General features: G+C 47.2%; 2 protein-coding genes across 3 annotated transcripts in view; one reads left to right on the top strand and one right to left on the bottom strand.

The window, feature by feature from the left end:
- GTF2F2 (general transcription factor IIF subunit 2) overlaps positions 1–22,628 on the bottom strand; it is a 993,146-nt gene that overhangs the window by 479,149 nt on the left and 491,369 nt on the right. The window lies entirely within an intron of this gene.
- On the top strand, positions 1,465–3,957 carry KCTD4 (potassium channel tetramerization domain containing 4). The gene has a single exon (XM_085621824.1). It carries the CDS (start codon positions 1,640–1,642, stop codon positions 2,411–2,413), a length of 774 nt encoding a protein of 257 aa, XP_085477950.1. The 5' UTR covers positions 1,465–1,639; the 3' UTR covers positions 2,414–3,957.

The following is a 22,628-nucleotide window of genomic DNA, read 5'->3' as shown; positions in this document are numbered from 1 at the left end:
TTTTAAACTGCAAATGTATATAACCATTTTTTTTTATTAATTAGGAAAGGGATTACATTTGGGCTACTGGAACATGCAGGGAAATGCAGACGTAGATCTAGTGACTAATGTAGAGGAAAGTTCACAGGAAGAAGTGGGCTGGTCTGTGGAGAGATGTTCTGGCGTGCTGGTGCGTGTGAACGGCCCGTGTGCCCAGTCACATACGCGACTTCATGTAACGCTTTCATCCCCAGACCCGCCTGCCGTTTAGAGGCGATGACCTCCAGAGAACAAGCGCGTGCGCGCCTCGCGCTAAAAGTGGGAGGGGTGGGGGGGCGGAGTACGACAGTACACAAAGTGTTTCCATTGCGGGAGCGAGCCAGGGGCACCATGTGTTTGTAAGTTAATTACAAACATATGGTGTCAGGCTCGCTAACGCAAGGCAATCGCCACACGTGCACGCATTGCCATTGAAGGCAATGGAACGCGTGCACGTTTTCTGCTGAAAAGCCGAAGCGATTGCAAAAGGTTTTTTTGCCTATGCAGCGCGCTGCATAGGCGAGACCTAAAAAGCAGCCCACGGCTGGGACTGGACACCGGCCCCTCGGGGATTTCCAGGTTGTCCGTGTTACCAATCCGACCCTGGGTTGTTCCTAGGTCGAGGACTGATTAAACGTAAAGAAGAAATAGAGCCGCCCACACCACCAATTAGGGTTGCAGACCAACTGGTTTGGTAAACAAATACAAGCAGTCCTTACGAATCGGACTCTTCAATCTGCCTCTACCGCCGGCAATACCTCCCGCGGCTGCTATCACTTATTCAAAGCTCACTACTGCCGGTGGCTCCGCCACACCTCCATAGACATCCGACGCTTTTCAAACTCATTACAATGCACTCCTACATACTAAATTGGCAATTTGAACAGATGAATACTTTGACTCAGGGAGGGTAGAAATCCACACGTTATTCAAACGTGTCAAGCAGCATGAATCATTAATAGCAACACAACGTAGAAACATGCTTTGAAATAACGGGTTTCAACCTATGCGAGTTGTGAGGGGGACCACTGGCATAACCTATTGGGTCCAGGTGTAACTTAGCTGTAACTCGGCTGAAATAGATGACCATTTTCCAGAGTCGCATATTAGATGTTGTAAACTCATAGAATGTGGACGAGTGTTCCTGTGCATGGACATGGGCATGAAAGAGCTGAAATTGGATTATAAATTTAAAAATGTCCGGAACAGGGGCCCCAAAAATACCGTTGACCTTGGGCTCTCCAAATGTTTTAAATGTTCCAGGTGTGGGGCTGTGGCGTTCCAGGAGGGTGGGGTGAGAGGGAGCTCTGTGTGGTCGTGCGCAACAGAGATGCTGAGGCTCTCGGTCTTACTGAAACAAGCTCTGTCGAGTCCATCGGCTTTGGGCGGATACCACTTAAGTCTGTGCCTTCAGACGCCCAGGGCGGTACTGAGTTCGTCCTGGGGGTGAAGAGGATTGCAAGGAGAGCGCCGCCTTCCGAATGGGGGCGAGTTAGGGAGTGCGTTCTATGAGAGGCGCTGCTGAGGCTCATACACAGACGCCGTTCGCACACGGCACCGGCTCAGAGCTCCGCGGAGGCTGCACCGGTGCGCGCGGACTGCTGCGGCTCCCGGTCCCGGCATGGAGCGCAGAGCCGCGCGCAGGGACAAGGACGGGGAGGGCGCAGAGCCCGGCGGGGAGCGCCCCACTGCCCCGGTCGCCGCTCCAGCGTCTCTGCTCACGCTTAACGTCGGCGGCTACCTGTACATAACGCAGCGGCAGACTGTACAGCGCTACCCGGACTCGCTCCTGGAGGGCGCGGTGAGTGGCCGCACGCCCTTCCCGCTGGACGCCGATGGCCACCTCTTCTTGGACCGCGACGGGCTGCTCTTCAGGCACGTCCTCAACTTCCTGCGCAACGGAGAGCTGCTGCTGCCCGAGGGCTTCCGCGAGTACGGACTGCTGGCTCAGGAGGCCGAGCACCTGGGGCTGCGGGTGCTGGCCGCGGAGGTGCGGGCGCGCTGGGAGCGCGAGCAGGCGGCGTCGCGGGAGAGCACTTTCCTGGAGGTGACCGACCACCACGACCGGTCGCAGGGGCTGCGCGTCTTCTGCAGCGCGCCCGACTTCATCGCTCGCCTCAAGGCGCGCATCGTGCTGGTATCCAAGAGCCGGCTCGACGGCTTCCCTGAAGAGTTCGCCGTGTCTGCCAACGTGCTGCAGTTCAAGTACTTCGTCAAGTCCGAAAACGGCACCCGCCTGGTGCTCAAGGAGGACAGCACCTTCGTGTGCACACTGGAGACGCTTAAGTTCGAGGCCATCATGCTGGCCCTGCGCGGGGGCTTCCGCCTGCTCACCAACCTCGACCCCGCCAAGGGCTCCATCGTGCACAGCGACGCGCTGCACTTCATCAAGTAGAGGCACTGGACACTGGCGGAGGAAAGGAGCAGGAGCCTCAGGGCCAGTAGAGTGGTGAACTCGGAGTCAGTGAGTCAAGGGGCCCAAGGAGGGCGTGATGGGATGGATGGTGAGAGGGCAGTGAGGCCAGAGGAGAAGGGGATCCAGGGCAGATGAGAACTTTATAAGAATGAGTGGCCAGTGAAATATTCTGTGAGGCTACAGGACAATGCGCAAACGTAAAGGCAGCTAAGGCGCTGAAGCAGTAGAGCAGTACTCCTCAACTTCAGAAGTTTCCAAGAATCTTTACATCACAAGACTATGGCTGCTGTACCTACTGACGCAAGATCTAAAATGTTGAGGGACGTGGGGCCAGAAGAGGTCATCCGACTTTAGTCCATTGGAGGCATGTCCATTGTACCGGCAGTAAAATAAAACCAACGAGGATGACACTCTGCTAAAGAGGTGGAGATGGAAACGTTTCTGGATGAAAAGGGAAGGGCACACGGTCTATGTTGCTGGTAGTAAAAAATAAACCGATAACAGAGAAGTGCTGGCAGTAGAGAACGTTTGAGGTAAGCGATAAAGGCAGAGAAGGGACTGGGAATACAAAAGGGGCGAAGGCAGGGAACGAGTCGAAGGACAACAAGGCTACGCGCCGGGCACCGCGCGGCGAAGGAACCCATCAGGAGTCAGAGCAGGGAGGCTAAGGGCAGACAGCTTCACGCGTGAAGGCGTCTGTCACTGGGTGTTGATGGGGATATAACTTATTTCTAAGCATCCTAGAATGTCGGACTGCCAAATAATGGGTGTGGAATTCACAAGGACCCTTGTGTGTCTTGCAGCCTCGATCATCACAGTGGATGCTTCGCGTGCGTCCACCTAGACTTGAGGGTGCCAACGGGGGCTGTGTATATGTTGCGCCGCTTCGGTGTGCCACAAAATACATCTACGCAGATGGTCGTGAACAACAGGCACGCGAGACGCAGTCAGATCCAATGATACTCCCCCCCCAGCCCCGCACTCAGCAGGAGTGACGCCCAACACGATCGGCCGGTTGGTGGCACGAGGTGTCCATGTTGCTTACTGGTTCCCCTGAACGCTCGGGACCGTGAGGGGAGCTCAAAGTTGCCGCTGGTTGCATGCACAGCCAAAATCTCACCAGTTGCAAGGTATGCACGAGCCTTACTCGCTCATGTCACATACTGCCAATATTTATTAACGCTGGGGGGCTCGATGCCTGCTTCGCAGTGACTGATCTGCCTACATATTGTTACTGGCCAGGCAGACCGTAGTGGGCATCCCTGGTACATCCCTGCACGCCAGCCTCATGCAGCCGAGTTCCTTTGTGGCACTGAACGCTAAATACGAACAGACTATGGACGGCTGTTTCAACACTGCTGATTTTAACACTGCAGGTCTCGTGCGGAGTATGTATTTGAAAGACAACCCACTGGATTTATACATCGCATTTTGATAACCATTTAAGGGATTTGTTTTTTACTTCCAATAAAGTATTGTAATAATTATACATGGCATGCCTATTAAACGATGTTACCATGTGGTATCTAGAAGCATCTCTTGCATTTATTACGTTTAGCAAAGCAATTCTAGTTTAAAAAACCCTACTAACTTTATTTGGGTTTATTATATATAATGCCTACATACTGCCTCATAGTGTTGCGGAGTGCTTTGGGGTGCGAAGGGCTGGAGAGACAGCAAAGGAAGTCATGAAATGCAGGATGCACAGTGAAACACACACACTGCCAACGTGGGGCTGGTTCGGCAACGCTTAATGGGATTTTCATTTCGAAGAACCTATTGTTAAGGGTAAGCAGTGAGTTCTGCTGCGTCACATACATCCCACTAATTTACACGGAGTTTAGCCTGGAGTATGTAGGGCACAATGGCGGAACACTGTGGCCTCACGTCAGTTGCACGCCCTCAGCAGGGATCTTGCTGGTAGCCTAAGAAAGTAATGTCCATTCTTCAGATTCACTGCAAGAGTCACACTATTGCCGCTTAAACAGTCCCTTTTACTGGAACAGGAAAAATATAACATTCATTTATTAATGGAAAAAAAATAACTTCCCCCCCCCCCCCCCCCCCCCTCATCTTAAAATTGGACCCCACCAACACGAGAAGCATTACTGCATTTGGGATTACATATTGAATCTGCATTATTTTTCTCAAATGTGCCAGGTTTTATGCTCCACATGCACGACATAAATAGGTGTATGGAATATAATGGGAACAGACCTTATTCTTTGCTTTGGTAACACTAATTTGAAATTTCTCTTATTGGGGTTTGGGCTGACTTCTCCAAGGAGTAGCTCTCCAGCTACAGCTGTAAGTAGCTGTCCTGTGTGCATCCCACCCTACTAACTTAAAATACTTTTCTAAGATGAATATATGCATACCAGAATTTAGAGTGTATTTGAGACGACAATGTGTACATTTTCAAACTCATAAGCTGATGTTTGTAGAAAAATGGCCGAATTCCACAATATATTTAAAGGTGATTTTTCAGTGAAACATTATTTGGTATTAAGGAGACTTATTACTGACATTATTACCAGGGTCCCACAGGCATCGTCGTTTTGGCTGTTTTATGCTACCCATGTAATGGCATTCCAAACCGATAAAACTTTTTTTTACTTTACTGCTGACAACCCTATCCTGTAATCTTGTCTGATGTGGGCACTAATATAACACTAATAACGTGCAGCTCGGGATGGTTTTAATTGGACACAAGTAGCTCTGGTCATAGAAAACTTTGGTGACACCTCCTATCCCCGCCCCCCAAGTAGGAAGGCCATCATTTGCATCACGCCTGCTCTTTGGACACTACGCAAGAATGGCTACTGTAATGCAAAGTTCACATTCACATGCACAATTTTCACATCTACTTTGGTGTGTGAATTGTGAGCATTTTACTTGTATGTAAAATATTCATCTGTAATGGATGAGTTAGTCTTAGAAACAGAATTTATTTTAGCGAATCAGTCACAAGTGTTTTGCCCTGGGCATTGTCCACCTACTTAAAGGTATTAGCAAGTGTTTAACTCCTCAAGCAGCTTCGTCCCACATACAAAGGACACACTCATCGCCTATTGAATAAGACAATGCCAAACATCTAACGCAACCACTTGCGTATCTTGCATTGCAACTAAATGTTCATTCTAAACACTACGTAATAGACACATCACATTTCTGTAGAATGACAAAATCACAACACCCCAAACTCAACTTTGCCTCTGGTCTGCAAGGAAAACTAGAATCAAGTGGACGTGCAGAGACAAGCCATGTAGTTACAAGACCAAACTAACAGCAGATGTTCTATAACAATGGTGATAACATGTAAATGTAGCTACCGGGGCAAGAGAGCTGTAGACTTGCACGAAAAAGCGGAATAACAATCGGTCCAGTAACCCTGGTATTAAGATGAGTAGATGCAAAGATCTTGCATGCTACCCCCTTAGCAGAAATATGCCATTCAAGAGGATGCAATGATCATCATACACATCTCATTCTCATAGGTGGACAAGATCATGCCAGGTGAGCTGGGCCAGACACCACCACATCCCCAGATACACTAGTATCTTGTACACAGCAGCGTGTTACTCAGAACTATCAAGAAGCATCAGTTCAGGCTGCCAAACCCACCTCCGACCACCACACAGTAATTTTCCAGCTTTTCCTTTAATCACCCTAGAACTTCCACCATTTTGTATAAGATCCCAGTAACCTTGTTGCCTCGTATGCAAATGTTTGTGAAAAGGTTTACACTAACTTTTTGTGGACTGGGCATATTTCAGAAAAAAACGTGAATACTTTTAAGTGGGCATTCAACAAACAATCCTTTCAAAATCCACTAAATGTGGGATGTGATCAGCACAGTGGCTGTCACAGTATACATATTTGTTAAGTGTTAACTAGACACGTGCACTATTTTCAGGCTACTTGAAACATACAATGATAACCGTGAGACACAAAAAAAGCTGAAAACCAGCTTACAGTAGTGCTCCCACCTCTTGAAGCTTTTTTTTAATATTCTCGTACAACCTGGGGATGCTTGTTTACATGCGACTTGTCGGTTCAGATGTCTGCAAGATCTATTTTGACAGTTTAAAAAAAATATATACAAAGTGAGCTTTGACTCCACCCAGAGGAATATTTTTCTTTTACCTTGTGCTATTGTATGTTTGTATAGAAAACAATATTTTTTTCACTCCGATAACACTTGTGAATGCAGCAGCAGTGCAAGCTGTCGTCCGCACATACACAGGACAAATGATACACAGCCAAAAGCAGTGATGGCTTACAAACCACAAACGGCTTGCCAGCAGTGAACACTACACTTCACTCTCACACTACGATAAAAGTGAAGGAAAATAAACATCCAGCAACCAGGAGTGTCACTGTTTGTAAAGCAAATTTAGCATCTCTGATGTGTGTACTGTGGATGCTAATGTGGTACCCCAGTGTATGTGCATGCATATGGGGGTTACAGGAGGGCAAATCAATAAATTAACAGGGTGAACCAAGGTTCTGGCTGGGCTCTGAGAGACCATGCACGAGCCAAGCCCTGAGCATTTTGGCACCTAAACTGTGCAGCAACCACCATATAATCCTCAGCCATGACAGAAATGCCGTTAGTGGATTAAGTGGCAAGTCAGTTGGTGTGTGAACCTGTATGTGCCCTAGATTCTTATACGGGGAACATAATACATTTAAATCAGACACAATGGAGGTGCTCGTATAGCACACGCTCCGAATTAATGTATTTGAATGTGCTGTCTAGGTAATAATGAAAAAAGGAAGGAGGGTGAAATAAAATATTTGCCTAGGATCACTCAAATTGGTCAAGTTAGAAAAAATCCCAGGTTTTCCGATTAAACATGGTGCCTTTTAGCCACTAGATAGGTATCCATTTCCCTCTCCCGTTTTACATCCAAGGTAATATTTTTTTCAGTTCTTGCCAACATAGGTAAGTGTGTGGGTGGCACGCAGAAGCCACATTTGAGCTCGGCTAGTTTTGGGCACGAGGGTCCAAGGGGACCTCGAGCCGAGTCCGGGCCAAGCATTTGACTCGAGCATTCAGTTGGTGGGGCTGGAGTAGGGAAGACCTTGGAAAAAGCTACCGTGGCCACATATATCTGTCAATTCTGATGCATGAGGAGTTTTGCTTTAGGGAGGGCTGCACCTGCTCCACACTTCACCTGCAGCCACCCCGGGCTGGTGGTATATTAGAAGGCCATTATAGGCAGATGCCACCATAGATGGCGTCATGTTGCAACAAGGTGTTTTTTTTTTTTTTTTTTACAAAAGTCCCTGTTGCTAGTGGAAAGGAAGGTGTGTGTGTGTGTGTGTGTGTGTGTGTGTGTGTGTGTGTTCTACAACAAAATATAATTGAGCTCGGGGCTCAGAAAGCTTCTCACTGTTGGGGGTCCTAGCCTTGGCAAAGCTAATATGCCTGGCTTAAAAGTTCTAATGCTTGCAAATAGCATTTGTGCATATCCGTGTTGCCACAATCAAAGAAAACCTATTGGCTTTGCCAGTGTTTGTTTAATATTTGTACTTCGGGTTGAATGCGCTGCCCACTGGGAGACTCTAAAGCACAGGTCTTCAAACCGTGGGGCGCGCCCCCCTGGGGTGGCATGGATGGGTTCCCAGGGGGGCACAAAGGCCTCTGCAAGCACATGTAAATGAAGACGCCTGGAAGTGCAACGATGTTTATTTGCTGCATTTCCAGGCTGTCTTCATTTACTCCGAAGCCCGCTGTGGGGCGAGAGGTCAGAGGGTGTGCTGCTGGGGGCTCAGCTGTGCAGTGTCTGGAGTCTTATTAAGACTCCAGCACACCCAGGTCTTTCAAGACTATTTGCATACCTGTGGAAACTGGTTATGGAGGCTGTTTTATCCTTCTTTTTCCAGTACCCCCTGGTCCCCGACTCTGCCTATTCCTCCTTTCATTTGTATTTTAAATATACTGCTGTAGTGTGAAAATGCATTTCATGAAAAGGATTAGAAAAAAGGGTTGCCAATAGAAAAAATGTCAGCCATGTATTTTTAAAGAGCCTGCAAAGACCTTGCTTTGACACTAAATAGGGTCTTGAATAAAAAATTATGTATTCATTTGTAATTTGACTCTGTCTGTTCCTTTTATTTTCAGTCATGAAACATTCAGTTAGCCCTAGAACACATTTAAAAGTGCTTTATATTTGCTTTTCGAAGTATTAGGTGACTGTTTATTTTTGTACCGTCTGCAACATCAACATAATGAGCTGGCAACCCTAATCATAAGACTGGAAGTTTGTTGCAGGATCAGCACATTATTTATTTCCTTCACCCTCGATTCCCTGATTTAATTCCATAGTAGCAATAGTTTAACTTATATCTGAAACCCTATGCCCCGTCAATAACATGCTGATTAACTTCAAGTGTCTGGGAATTCACCCTGCATTCAGACAACTCACTCCTCATTCTCACCCTTCACTTTCACACTCACCCTGCAATCACAGCGCATAGTTATGGTTTTCCCGCATTTGCCACACAATCCATCGTCTGCTTTATAATTTGCAGATTGAAAAATGCAGCAACACATGTTACCTCACAGTGGAAGGCCCTTTCTAAAGGTTGACTGGTCACCTTTCTGTTGCTTATTGCTATATGTGGGTGTTAATGTGGTCCTTATGAGGGGCCATACAGGCCAGGACAATGTTAACAAGTGTAAAATTAGCAAAATAGTGCAGTAATGCTATCACAAAATATGCAGCATAATTTGCCTTTGCTTGCTGCAGAATTTAGTCAACCATGCTGCATAATTTGGTCTTCTCCTGCCGCATAATTCCAATGGTCCTGTATATAGTGCTATGAGGTCCCAGCCTGTGGCAGAAAGCACTGTGAATATGTAAATCATTATTTTAAAACAGTATTTACACACTCTAAGCTAGGCTGCTGCAACACGATGCAGTGATTGAGAGAAAACAAGTTCTTACAAAACATACGTTTTTAGTAATAAGTAATCAAACTGTATCTAATGCAGACATTTTTGTAAGTGTCTCCACTAGTCAAGATCCCAGCAGATAACTCCTTTACATTACATCTTAAAAAGAATAGATCTTTGCCACCATAAAGCTTTAAGCAGATCCACTGGAATTATTCAGCAGAAGAGGACAACATTATGCGGAAGGTTTGACTAAATTATGCAGCAAGAAAAGGTAAATTATGCGGCACATTGCGCCACATTTTGTGGTTAGCATTACTTCATTATTTTTTCATTTTAACTCACGGTAACACTGTTAGGGGAAATATTTCACCTCATTAGTACCAGTGTAGCACCCAAATACAGAAGTAAGCAAACACAAGATTACCAGTCAATCTTTGCAAAGGGCCTTCCACTGCTCCGGAACACTTTGTCACGCTTTAAGTAACTTTTGTTCCGTTTGAGCTAGAATCAAGTTTTTTTTGTTGAAATCTGCAGATTATGTAGCAAATGCAGTACACTGATAATTATGTGGAAAACGCTGCTGCAAAAACTCATAATTCCATGGTTTCTTTTTTAACTTTCTGCACTACCACCCACACTTCAATTTCAGGCAGAGGCATCTCAAAGTCAGTATTAACCATTCAGGGCCAGTTTTTTTCTGAAATCTGAGTCCATGGGGTAGCAGGTAGAAGGCCAGCAGGGTTGCATTCAGATGCAGAGCCCTAATCCTCTCGATCCCTGGGGCCTCACAGTACTGGTCTAGGAGACAGAGGAAAGGAGCGCGATTCATAGATATTGTCAAAGAGAAGGCCCAGAATAGGGAGCACGGTATGCAGACTAATTTTTATGTTTACAAAAGGCCAGAGACCGCTTCTTCAGCGAGATACCCCAAAGAAGGGGACAATATAAGTGTTTTTGTTTTTTTTAAAGGGACATTCATTAATGAAGCTGGTACTGCTGCCAAGTGTGTAAGTGGCCACTTCTGGTTATCATAGCGGAGCAGATGCAGCAGGACTGGGGCCCAGGGATTTGGGGGCCCCACTGCATCACAATTATGACGGTCTACCTTTAAAAAACAAGGGCATCAGAGCTTATTGTCCTTTCAAGCATTAGGACAGAGGTGATGATCCATCATTGAGGGGAAGAGATTAAAAAGGCAAAGGAGATAGCCTGCTACTCAGGACTGCAGTTATCATTAGTGCAGCAGGTATAGTTGCATTGGGGTCAAAGAGTGTGAGGGGCTCACAACACCCCAATTATGGGAAGCAGTTTGTTTGGGATATCTGTTTTTGTTTGAAGCATTTGCTGTTTTATAGGTGTCATATTTGGTGCAGTTCATAAACTATAGAAAAAGTATTCCTGAAATCATCTCATAAGCCCCGCTCCCTGCACACAGCCATGTCCCTCCCGCTCCCCCAATCCTTGTCATGAAGTTTTGGAGGGGGGGCTGACCTCAAAACATTTTGCTTAGGGGGGGAGGGGGGGCTCAGAGTAAAACAGATTGAAGACCTCTGCTCTAAAGGCTCTCAGGCTACTAACTCAACAGCAAGCGTATTAGCCCTGAGGCACCAACTTGTGGGAAGTCTCCGAATTTTCTGAGTATTCAGACTTTTGCTTCGGGTTCTGGTACTTACGAGCGTGTAGTATCATTCATTACCCAAGAAGCATGCCGCGCCCTGAAGACTAGGTTTGCACAGCCAAGTTTTTTGGGATATGGCCTGTTGCGTCATTAACCTCAGTCGGTGCCTGACTAGTTTCCAATCTGTCGGTTGCCGGCACTGTGACAAAGTGCGCCAAGCCACCAGTGTGCTTCAGGAGCAGCCACGGGTAGATAAACACCAAGGCTGTCTGGCGGAGGTCTGAACAGAAACGCGCTCCTGCGGCGAGCTGGGGAGGAAAGCTCAACAGTGGCGCAGTCATTTCACTTTCCAATTAAGGGGGGGCGCACATGGGAAGGCGCCCGCACAGTGCTGGCTTTCATTCTAGCACTCAATCCACAATTTATTACACAAATAAAAGATTACATCGAGCAGCGGTGAATGAATGCCTTTTAAAGGGGGCTGCTGCCTGAACACGGGGAGCCTGGGATGCCGAAGGCTGCCAGCATGCCAAATATGTTCCCCTTCTAGAGGAGCATTTCAGGGATGAAGGCTGCAAACCCGTGCTGGCTCCTCTGGATGTCAGATGGTGAGCAGCAACATCAGATTGCTGTACAGCTCGAATGCCAACAATCAGGCATTTCTGTGTCACTAGTCTGAAAATTAAAGAGCTTTTTGTAAACCAACGATAGCTAAAGCGCTGTAAGTGATGTCGCCACACGTCAGTGCAATGTATTTATTTGTGGTGTACCCTGGGTGTCCACACAACGCTGAATCACTGTGCGACTTATAGGCTGGCCAGCAATGCTGCCCACAGACTCCGCAGTAGGGCTTCTGTACTGTGCTGCCACAGAGAACAGCAGTGCATTATACCAGTTCCAGCCGTCCCAGGGACGCAAGTCACGTGACCCCGCACCTCCAGCCTGACTTGGAGGGGCAGCCATCTCGAGAATAAGATCACCATTGATCCCTTTAGGAAGGAAAACATGTGCTTCTTTTAAGGACCACACCGGGGCAGATCCGTTTGTGCTGGTTTATTCTTCGAGTAATAGTGTAAGACCCAGCAGCACCAACCCCTTCTCCCAGCTCTCTCATCTGATCTCCCCACCGTTCTAGAACCCCATGACCTCAGGAGTTGGCTGCTACTAAACACTATATATTAAAATATAGCACTTCTCCTAGTGCAAAGTTGTACCGTTTTGTGTTTAATGTCTTGTGCAGATTCCCTAACGGAGATTGCCAGTGATGTTATGAGAAGAAGGTTGTAATTTCGGCTGCTTGTTGTGGTGCACTACATAATGAATTGCAGGGCGCAGTGAAGGTCCCTGAGGTGCGAGAGGTGGGGAAGAGGCGGGTGAAGGGCACCCCACAGCACTTCAGACTATTGTGATGTGCGTGTCTTACATAGTGTACGCTTGTGCGCCCCCTCCCATTTGCCTGGCCCCTTAGCACTTTTCCTTGCAGACCTGTGTGCATTTGAAGGTTGGCCAAGGAGGGTTGACCATGCGGGTGAGCATGGACAGACCATACCCGGGATGCTGTCTCTACTGGATGTGTCACAAGGGTGCAGTCCTTTGACACTCCCCCAAATCTGTGGCAGCTGTGACAATCCTTGTGCCCCAGCCGCTAGACTTCGTGCTGCAAGGGGGGAAATCTATACTTGAAAGTTTGAACCAAGTGCTTGTGTGAATGGGCGTGTGAAGTAAACAGGGATGTTACACTGCTGATGTTGGATCTAATGTTAGGCTGGTGATGTGGAATCCTCGAGCGATTTTCATATATTTGACAGATCAATTGCAATAAGTAAATCTGTCCATATTGGTCATTTGAACAGCACGGGACAAACCCAGTAATCTGCTTCGCTTAATGTCCCCATTTCTCCTATGTTCCTTTACTTGTGTCTCTAAATAGTTATCTGTGGCCTCAATTCTCAAGAACATGTGGGATTCTTAAAATGCCTGAAGGATTTCTATAATGAAGCAATTGACTTATTGGTGCATTACTTTCTTTCAGAATGATTTGTGCAATCATGGATTTGGCTAATGGAGGTTTTTTGTGCCATAAAGGTGGGATATTTCAACTGACCCCCTGAACCAATACATGTGGAAAGCAGAGATACCATAATAAATGTTAACTTCCCTTCAAGAAATTTTGCATGGGGAGGACTATCATTTTTAGGTCTCGGCTGCGAAGGCTGCGCTTGCGCAGTCTCGCTCCGAGATTTAATGACTTTGAGTGACTTTGAGAAGAGGGGCTTGCACCCGCCCCTCTTCTCTCCTGTTCTCCATTGGCTGGCCTCTTAAATGCTGGCCAGCCACTGGAGAAGAGGTCCAGTCACTCCGTTGAAGCCCCGTCCTTTTCGGATCGGGGGGCGTGTTTTTTCGTTGCTTTTCGCAGGGCGTGTTTTTCTCTCCTCCAGCCAATGGCAAGAGGAGAGAAAAAGAAACACGCCCCCGAATCCGAAACCGAGGCTGCGTTTCTCCGAGGCAGTTCTTCTCTGCCTCGCAGAAAGGCGGTGGTGTCCCGGCGTTGCTCCCTCACCTGATCTCCTTGCTTTGCTATCGGGATCCGCACCGTGCTTTGGACGCCTTTCCCCCTTGTTAAAGGCGCGATGCTGTGTCTGAAAGACATGCCTCCCGCGATTTATCTGACCCGGCCAGGGATGGCCGCTCCTCTGTCACTTGTCACCTCAGCACAATGGCGCTTTGTTAGCATGCTTCCATTAATTACACAGGAAGAAACTATGGCCTTATTCACCATGCTCTTTGAGAGATGGGGTTTGTGTTGCCGCCACTTATGTCACCGCTGCGCACCAGCCCGGCTCCATTCATGGCTCGCATGGCACCGCTTGAAATTGTTATCTCGAAGTGCGCCGATGGTTTCCGGTTACATGAAGATTGCCTGGGCCCTAATCTCCTGCAGCAACGTCTGCTGGTTTATGAAACCGGTGTACGTGGTTCACCGATACTAGCAGTGCTTCACAGAGGGCCACGCTCAGCTCAGCTTTGTGTCAATTTGAATGCCATGTTTAAGGTTTGTGTGCCTCAGTACTATGACACTGAGCGTCTTCTCTGCTTGTATTTCATGAACATTGCCTTGTAAATTGAGGTGTATTTCATCCGATCTTTGAACATCCAATACCGAAAATTTTATTTTCACCAGTCATTACAGAAGGTACTCATTGCTTGGAACGCTTCTAATCCGGAAAATATATTTGTGTTTTACATAATTCAAAACGCATTCATTCATAAATCGATCCCAGGAATCTGAGTGATTGGTGATATGAGCCTGTCCTCTTTTATGAATGTTGCCAGTAACCTATACCCCTCATGTATCCCAGTTGATCGTTGGAATGCACCCCACTTGATATCGTCTTAACCATGTGGCCTTCACGCATTCGAGAGATTGGTGCCCCAAACCCCTCTAATTTTGACTTGCACTCCTCTAAAGAACTGACCGATTGGTTCCCAGCACCACCTGTGATTTGTGACCTACACCATGTATGTGGCCATCGTGTGAGAAGTTTGCCCCACACCACCTTTGTGAACTGAGAGCCTGTACTTTATGCTTACAGCCTCGCTGCCAATTCCAGCGCCATTTTGCTCAGCCTATGGAATGCTAGATGGTTCTGTAATAAAAACCTTTTTAATACTGACCCCTCTAAAACTTACCTTCACTGCCAAAACTGAAACTTGGATCGACCACGATGACCTTGCCATGCTGCCAACTCTACATCTTGTAAATGCCACATTCCTTCACTCTGTCTGTCCGTTAGGGGTGGAGGAGGAGAAGGCCTGCTGGATAAGAGACTGACAGAAAACTCCACAATACTTCACTAAACTACCCCACTCTCACCGGCGCACCTTACTGTTACAGCCACAACCTCATTTAATGCACAAAGTGTTATATAACACGCACCTTAACGCACCACATCCTTCTTTAAAAACCTTGCCAAAATTGTTAATCTAATATGCACCTCTACCTATCATCTATGGGAGCAACACCTAAATGTACAGAGCTATTTACAATGCAATGGTCTCGGCATTGGTAAAGTTAGAGCTATTGGCATTGCTCATGACAATGCCGTTTCTTTAAATGTTTTAAACACAAAAACATAAACAAAAATAATGTCATGAGCAATGCCAATAGCTCTAACTTTACCAATGCCGAGACCATTGCATTGTAAATGCTTGTTTCATTAAGCCACTGCTGTACTGCCTCCGACTGTATTTGTCAGGAAAAGACCCTCAGAGAGAAGAAGGGTGATGATGTAAGACATCTAGGGCTTATAGAGAGAAGAAACTGGAGCGGGGGATCATTCAGGAGGTATAAAGTGAAAACAGTTGACATACAGGAAAATTCATGTCTGAAGAGGAGGCAGAGATCCTTAATAAAAAATAAAAAAAGAGGTGGGTAGTACACTTTAAAGTGACCGTTCAGCTGTTTTAATGATGGCGGTTCAAGCTGTCGTTAAATTCCAGGTACTCTTCATTCGACCCCAGTGGTCTGTGCAGCACAGGCACAGTCAACCATTCCTACTCACCACTCCGTCAGTTATGGCATGCCATGACATGCCCATGGAACCCCTATCATACCGGAACATGCACTATAAAAGCCAAACTTCTTCCTCCTCACCCAAACAAAAAACGCTAACAATAAAATAAACATAAAAAGGTAATAGTCTTGCAACATGGAGGAAACTGGAAACCACAACACAATCAATTGTATGAATTGCAAATGACAAAAGGCACATAAGAGATGGAAACCTGAAAAGCTCATACAATATAACACAATTTAAATACAGATATCGTTCACACACCCAACCCAAAAATCCTTGAACTTATTAGGGATTTGCCTTTCCTTCCAGACTTGGTAACACCATCCTTCCCTTTTTTCGGTCTCGGCTGTTGAAAGCAGCACATGCGCTGCTCTCGGCATTCGAGAGCTTCTTGGAATCAATACAGATTCCAAAGCTCTCAGAGGCGGAGTTGAAGCCCCGCCCATCTTTTTAATTGTCCAGCGTCATCTTTAATGCAAAACGCTGGCTTGTGATTGTAAAGGAGGCTTCTTAGTCCCTCCTTGTTGCCGCCTTGTCTCCTTTTGGCCACGCCCACCGGGATTTGATCTTTTACCGGCAGCATGACACTCTCTCCCTCATTAGGTGGTACATACTTTTTTCTTCACATTTGGATCCCTGTTTTTGCAAGACGTGTAGCTTGTTCCTAATGCGTTTGAGTTCCTAGACGTTTGTATACTCTGTTTCTTCCTGGGGGGGGGGGGGGGGGGGGTCCTCTACTACTTTTTTAGTGGGTCATAGGTTGTAGAGTTTCCCCACCTCTTCTAAGAACTGGGGCTGAATATAATCGTCCCGTTTAAGCTGCGCAGAAAAGATCTTCTCTCATCACCGGGGGACTCCTCTCCCATGGACTTCCACCTCCTCATGGTCTAGCAGCTGTTCCCTCTGCCCCCAAGGCCCGACGCTGATGCTACCTCCCACGGCAGCTGCCGCGATTACCTGGAATCCCAAACGAACCCCTGCCTGATGACCCTTTCGCAGCTGACCTGCTGCGCATAACAGGGAAGAACCTACCCCGGGCGGAATGGCAGAGTACAGTGAAACAGAATCTGAGGTGCAGATGTCAGTGCCACTCAGACTACAAGAAAATAGGGCCATAAACCAGAATAAGTAATGCGGAGCGTTAACAATAATTATGGACTATGCACCCACGCCATATCTTCTGACTTGTATGTCGGAGTGCCGGAGCTTGTTGTCGAGCTCGCTAGCTGGCCGCATGAGACATGCTGAGGACCCTTTACAGCCTCTCTCAGAGCTAGGCGACAATGCCAAAGGGGTACTTTTGCAGGAGCAAAGGGTCTTTTGGGACAGGGGACACAACCTCGGAGGGAGATCAGGCCTGGGTTGGGTGGGGTCTCTCGACTCGCATGGGTTCCCAAACACCAGACCTTGGGTCACGCACACTCATGAGTGACGGGCACCCCTCTATGGCGCAGCTTCACCAACCACCTGCCAGCATTAACAGACCAGGCATGTAATAGGAGCTTGCACAGCGCCCAGAGGACGAGCGCACAGGTCAGCAGCACATTAAGTAGGCGCACAAGACTCTGGGGAGGTCAGTTTGAGAGTAGCATTAAACACTATATATCACACAAAGAGGGGGGGACCTAGGAGCCATTAAAGGTCCAGTGTCCATGCTCCTAATGCATAAATTTAAACCAACAAAAGGGCACTGTTCCTAAAGCAGGGTGCATAAAGTAACCCATACTTAAGGGTGCAAAAAGTCACCCGTGCATTTAAAAAGAAATGTGAACAGAGAAAGAAACCCTAGGTAAAGAGTACCCACAGGTAAGGGGAGAACACTTTTTATCCTCTAATGCCCTCACACAACCGAGGGGTGTCATGCTTCATCATCGGGCAGTTGCTCCTCAAAGGGCCGGCACTGCAATTCCCTACGGGCCCCCCGAAGGGTCACTTTATCGGAGATCTTTTATAGGACTGCCGGATGGTGCATGAGGGTGTGTGGGGAGTGGATCCAATGAGGGTAAAAAGAAGAATGTGTGCGTGCAAAAAAATGATGAGATTAAAAAAGGTCAACATGCAGCGACATTGTAACTGTTGTACCCTTCGCAGTCCGAAAACCGCTGAATAAAACATTGCCCCAAAGGCACACTATGCCCGGGTGTCAAGGGTCATAGGTCAACATGTTTCGCGCTTGTCTCGCCCAAACAGGGTCGTTTGCACTTCTTCAGGACCAAAATAATTAAAACAAGTGAAGTGCACGTGAACAGTGTCATTAAGATAAAATACCCTCTGTCTCAATACAGGCGGAACAGCAACCTGTATACCCTCAGTGTGGCAACAGCTGTATGATGGATGCCACTCGTGATTAATACCTAGCTCTGTTGAGACAATCCCTCTAAAGGCAAGCGCAATGGACGCCCGCACGTGGCCGGGGGGTAAATATGCGGGCTACCTCCTCCGCTCTTACTCCTACATCACGTTTATTAAACACTGCCAGCTCGGGATGCCAGGCTAGTATGTGGACAGGAGCCGGTTTGTCCAGCCAGCACACAGCACCCCAGGAGCTATGGGCATGGGTTTCTTCGAATAAAACGACTGGACAGGTGCACCTGAAGTAATAATTTACAGGGGGAAGATGTGGCATAACGGCCAGAGCGGTCGAGCTCGAAGCTGGGGAACCAGGTTAGTCTCGGCAGGGATCCTGTGATTCTGGGCAAAGCACTTAATTTCCCCGTTCCTAATAAAATTATGTGGCTCGACTGTTAATTTGTTGCGCAGCCTAATTTAACGAGGGAGGAGTGTTTGTAATAAAAGCCGGCAGGGGCACTGGTGCCCGGATGGGCCTGCCTTGGGCATTAACTTGTTCTAATTACCTCTCTCGACTCGCATGGATTCCCAAATACCAAACCTCGAGTCACGCCACACTCATGAGTGACGGGCACCCCTCTATGGCGCAGCTTCACCAACCCCCTTCCAGCATTAACAGACCGAGCATGTAATAGGAGCTTGCACAGCGCCTGGAGGACAAGCGCACAGGTCAGCAGCACATTAAGTAGGCGCACAAGACTCTGGGGCGATCAGTACGAGAGTGGCATTTTGCCAGCTCGGGATGCCAGGCTTGTATGTCGACAGGAGCCGGTTTGTCCAACCAGCACACGGTTTGCTCTGAATTAAACAACTGGACAGGTGCACCTGAAGTAATAATTTACAGGAAGAGGATGTGGTTTAACGGCCAGAGTGGTCGAGCTCGAAGCTGGGGAACCAGGTTCGAGTCTCGGCAGGGACCCTCAACATCCTATGATTCTGGGCAAATCACTTAATCTTCCCGTTCCTAATAAAATTATGTGGCTCAACTGTCAATTTGTTGCGCAGCATAATTTAACGAGGGAGGAGTTTTCTTAATAAAAGCTGGCAGGGGCATTGGTGCCCGGACGGGCCTGCCTTGTTTTCACTGTAAACATGTTGGATTTTGATTTTAAATTTTGCCCCTCTTGCTGCACTTACGCATTTTTATAATCGCTGTAAATTGTGGGTGTTAATCTTCACCAATTTAATGGTACTCATTTTACCGACATAGGGAGGATGGAAAGCGGACTAGGCCTCTTCGACAGTCTGCGTACCTGCAAAGGCGTCTGACTTAATCAAGCGTCTCCATTAGGGTGAAGGGAGCAGCTAGGGTCACAACAAAACATGAGCCGTTAAGAGCTCGGAAGATTAGGGCATGTGTACAGCGCGCTCTACGCTCTCCATTGCCTTAGCAGTAAATGATATTCACTTCTGGATAAAATGCGGAGTCTACGCATCCCTATGATCTGGGCCTTATAAAGGGTGCAGCATGAGGTTCTTAGGTCTCGGCTGTCGAAAGCAGCGCATGCGCTGCTCTCGGCATTTGAGAGCTTCTTGGAATCAATACAGATTCCGAAGCTCTCAGAGGCGGAGTTGAAGCCCCGCCCATCTTTTTAATTGGCCAGCGTCATCTTTAATGCAAAACGCTGGCTTGTGATTGTAAAGGAGGCTTCTTCGTCCCTCCTTGTTGCCGCCTTGTCTCCTTTTGGCCACGTCCACCGGGATTTCATCTTTTACCGGTGGCATGACACTCTCTCCCTCATTAGGTGGTACGCACTTTTTTCTTCACATTCGGATCCCCGTTTTTGCAAGACGCGTAGCTTGTCACTACCTCAGCAGTCCGTCACTGGAATCCACGCTGGAGTGATGGTTTGTTGTCGTGAACGCAGGAGCAGGACTGTAACCTCGTAGATGACAGGGAAGCAAAGGTGGCCTTTAGTGCCTTGAAGTCCCCGCAGCAATAGTCCGTCAAACATCTGGCACGTCCTTTTTCCATTTCCATGAACTCCCGCCTGGTGTACTTGCACTCGGCGGGGCTGAGGAGCGCGCGTTAATTTCTTCCATCCTCGTGTTCGTTCCTGTGTTTCCAGTCTGTTGTGTAGGTCAAATAGCTGCGGCACTCATGTGGCTGTTCAGGACAATGGGGGTCTTGCGCTGCTCAGAACTGGTTTCAGCGTAGTACTGCGCGTAGCTTGAGCCCGAGCGCTGATCTCCAAGGCATGCAAGGTTGAGCCAGCAATGGCAAAGTCAACAACTTTTAACAGGGAAAAAGTTCAGAAAAGCAGCAGGTGAGATGTTTTAACTGTTCCACGTTGCGTTTCCTACCAACATTGAACGCACCATGGTTTAAGTTCCAGTGGGATGATGTCTAATGTTTCATATACATAATGGTCCCCGGTGTTTGTGCGGTGAGTTTCTATACCAGGGAGGGGCCCGAATGTATGTGCATGAAAATGAAGTATGTGGTGGAGTGTTGTGTTAATTTCAAAGCAGATTTTCGTGCCACCTTAAGAAAACTGTGTATCTTGTTTTCTTTCTACACCTTTCCCTCGTCTTTCTCTCGCTTTCCTTGTCTCACGTATCTCTCTCCATGTCTACCTCGTTACATCTATCCACGTCTCTCCCGCTTTCTTCCCATTTGTTCATATGTCGTCATCTGCCAACCTTTCTCCCTACCTCTTCATTTGTTTTCCGTACATTTAGCCCTCAAACCAAATTCCCGTCTCCCCATGCCACCTCCTTTTTATCTGCCAACCTCTCACCCCAACTCTTCCTCTCTTTCTCCTTCTGTTTATTCCCTCGCTCTCCATCCGTCCACCCTCCCTCACCCGGCCCTCCCTGCCCTCACTATCCCTTCCGTGGCTTCCTTTCGCAGTTAACGATTGCGGTATTTTCCGCACCTTGGTTAGCCTCTGCTCCCGCGGTGTCTCGTACTGTGTGGATACAGCTGTATTTATTCTCCAGGTTCACATCCCTCGAGACCTCTGGGTAAAAGTGCTGCCTATAAATAAACATTCGCTGTCTCTGCAGCCCCTCGCCTCACCGCTACACGCTTTGCAGGTTTCTCGCCGTCTCTCTGGATCGCTTTATAACATTCCGGTCCGTCTCCTTATTGCTGCGTATTTTGTCCTTTCTGCCTTGCTCTCTCTTTTGTTCACCTTCTTCTCTCTTTCTGTTGTCTCTCTTGTTTGTCTTCACATTTGCTTAATCTTTGAAGAACTTCAATTGTCTTTTTGAGAGAAGACATTTTAAATTACCAGACCTAGAATTTTGGAAGGATTTTCACTTATTTTGGTGACTTATTGCCTATTTTGTGGGCGTATTGCCTCATTGTGAAATTGACGCATAGAGAATTGATGACCGTAAATATTTTTGCGCCCAGTTTTGCACTTTGAGCACAGTTCGATTCGGTGGGGTAGCTGGAGTTTTTGCAGCCGGGTCGATCTGTCAGTTGGCTGCTTATGACAGCTGTGCAGGTAAGAGAGTGGGGTGGGAGGGTTGACAGAGGACAACGAGCAGGGGGAGGCGACAGACGAGACAGAATAAAATATAAAAAAAAGAAAACTTACCTTGCGCCCGCCGCCGCCCCCCAAAAAGTGCCGCCCATGGTGGTCTGCCCCTCCTCCCCCCAGCTACGCGTCTGGTTTGATTGTCACTCTCTCAATTTCAGTGAAGGCCATTGCTGCAAAACCCACCTACGGGATACAGCATGCTAAGCTGTATGAAGGGGGTGTGGTCAAACAATATTGTCAGAATATTATCTGTCATTAATATTGGGTTCCAAATATAATTTACCAAAATCTCACCCCATTTGAGTTCATAGAAAATCTACACCCATTGGGACAATATTTCTGTACACCATATTTAGGAAATAATGTCAGACAAAATTACCCTCAGTGACATGCTGACATGCAATCATGAAGAGTAGAGCTGTGCCTGTGTCCAAAAATGCCCCAAAAACGTTTGCCGACTTTACTCCTAATTGTTTCCAGCAAAAGTAGCAATCAAATGCAAAAACAAACTTGAACGGGTATTAGTATTTGGGTGGTTTTTTTTCCATAACATATTTTATTGAATTTCTGCCATGACATTCAGGTGTTTTAATGATGTGGCTCGCCAGCACAGTTGCAGATAAGCAATTATGCTATGCTATGCTATAATAATTTACACTGCTCGTGGCTGCCCAGGCAAGTGCTTCCCAGCGCATCAGAAGCATCAGTCAGTAAAACAGGTTCTCCCGCCTAGAACAGCCAAGTCTTTAACTGTTTTCTGAAACTGAGATGATTAGAGACGTTGCTTAGGTATTTGGGAACTTTATTCCAGAGTCTGGGAGCCAAGACGCGGCATTACCTACCTCCCTGTCTAGCCATTTTGAAGCATAGAATAGCAGCTAGGTTGAGATCAGCGGATCTTAACATTCTAGTTGGGCGGTAAAGGTGGAGCAGCAGAGAACTGGCTGGGGGCAGCTGCCTTAATAAACAGTTATAGAAAAGGGTATACCCCAAATCACTGGAACCTGGGTGAGGAACAGCATAGGAAGGTGTGGTCCCAGCAATATTACATCAAATCATTGTAAGTATTAAATTAAAGCAACATACATTGAGAAAATATGACCAAAAAATATATACATCATTGATGGATGTACGATCTGTCGAGGATTAATCAAACAATTTTGCAAGCCAGTCACCGTGATTCAGTTCATCGTTTAAGCGATGGCATCGCCACAGTTTTCCTAGCAGCATTTATTCTGCTTTAACCCCTTGT

The sequence above is a fragment of the Triturus cristatus genome, chromosome 8 (genome assembly GCF_964204655.1).
Source record: "Triturus cristatus chromosome 8, aTriCri1.1, whole genome shotgun sequence".
Lineage (NCBI taxonomy): Eukaryota > Metazoa > Chordata > Amphibia > Caudata > Salamandridae > Triturus > Triturus cristatus.
The sequence above is the reverse complement of the archived record's forward strand: the minus strand, read 5'-3'. Positions and strand labels throughout refer to the sequence as shown.

What these genes read in the sequence shown, in the direction of transcription:
- KCTD4 (XM_085621824.1), top strand. Translation starts at nt 1,640, where the DNA reads ATGGAGCGCAGAGCCGCGCGCAGGGACAAGGACGGGGAGGGCGCAGAG.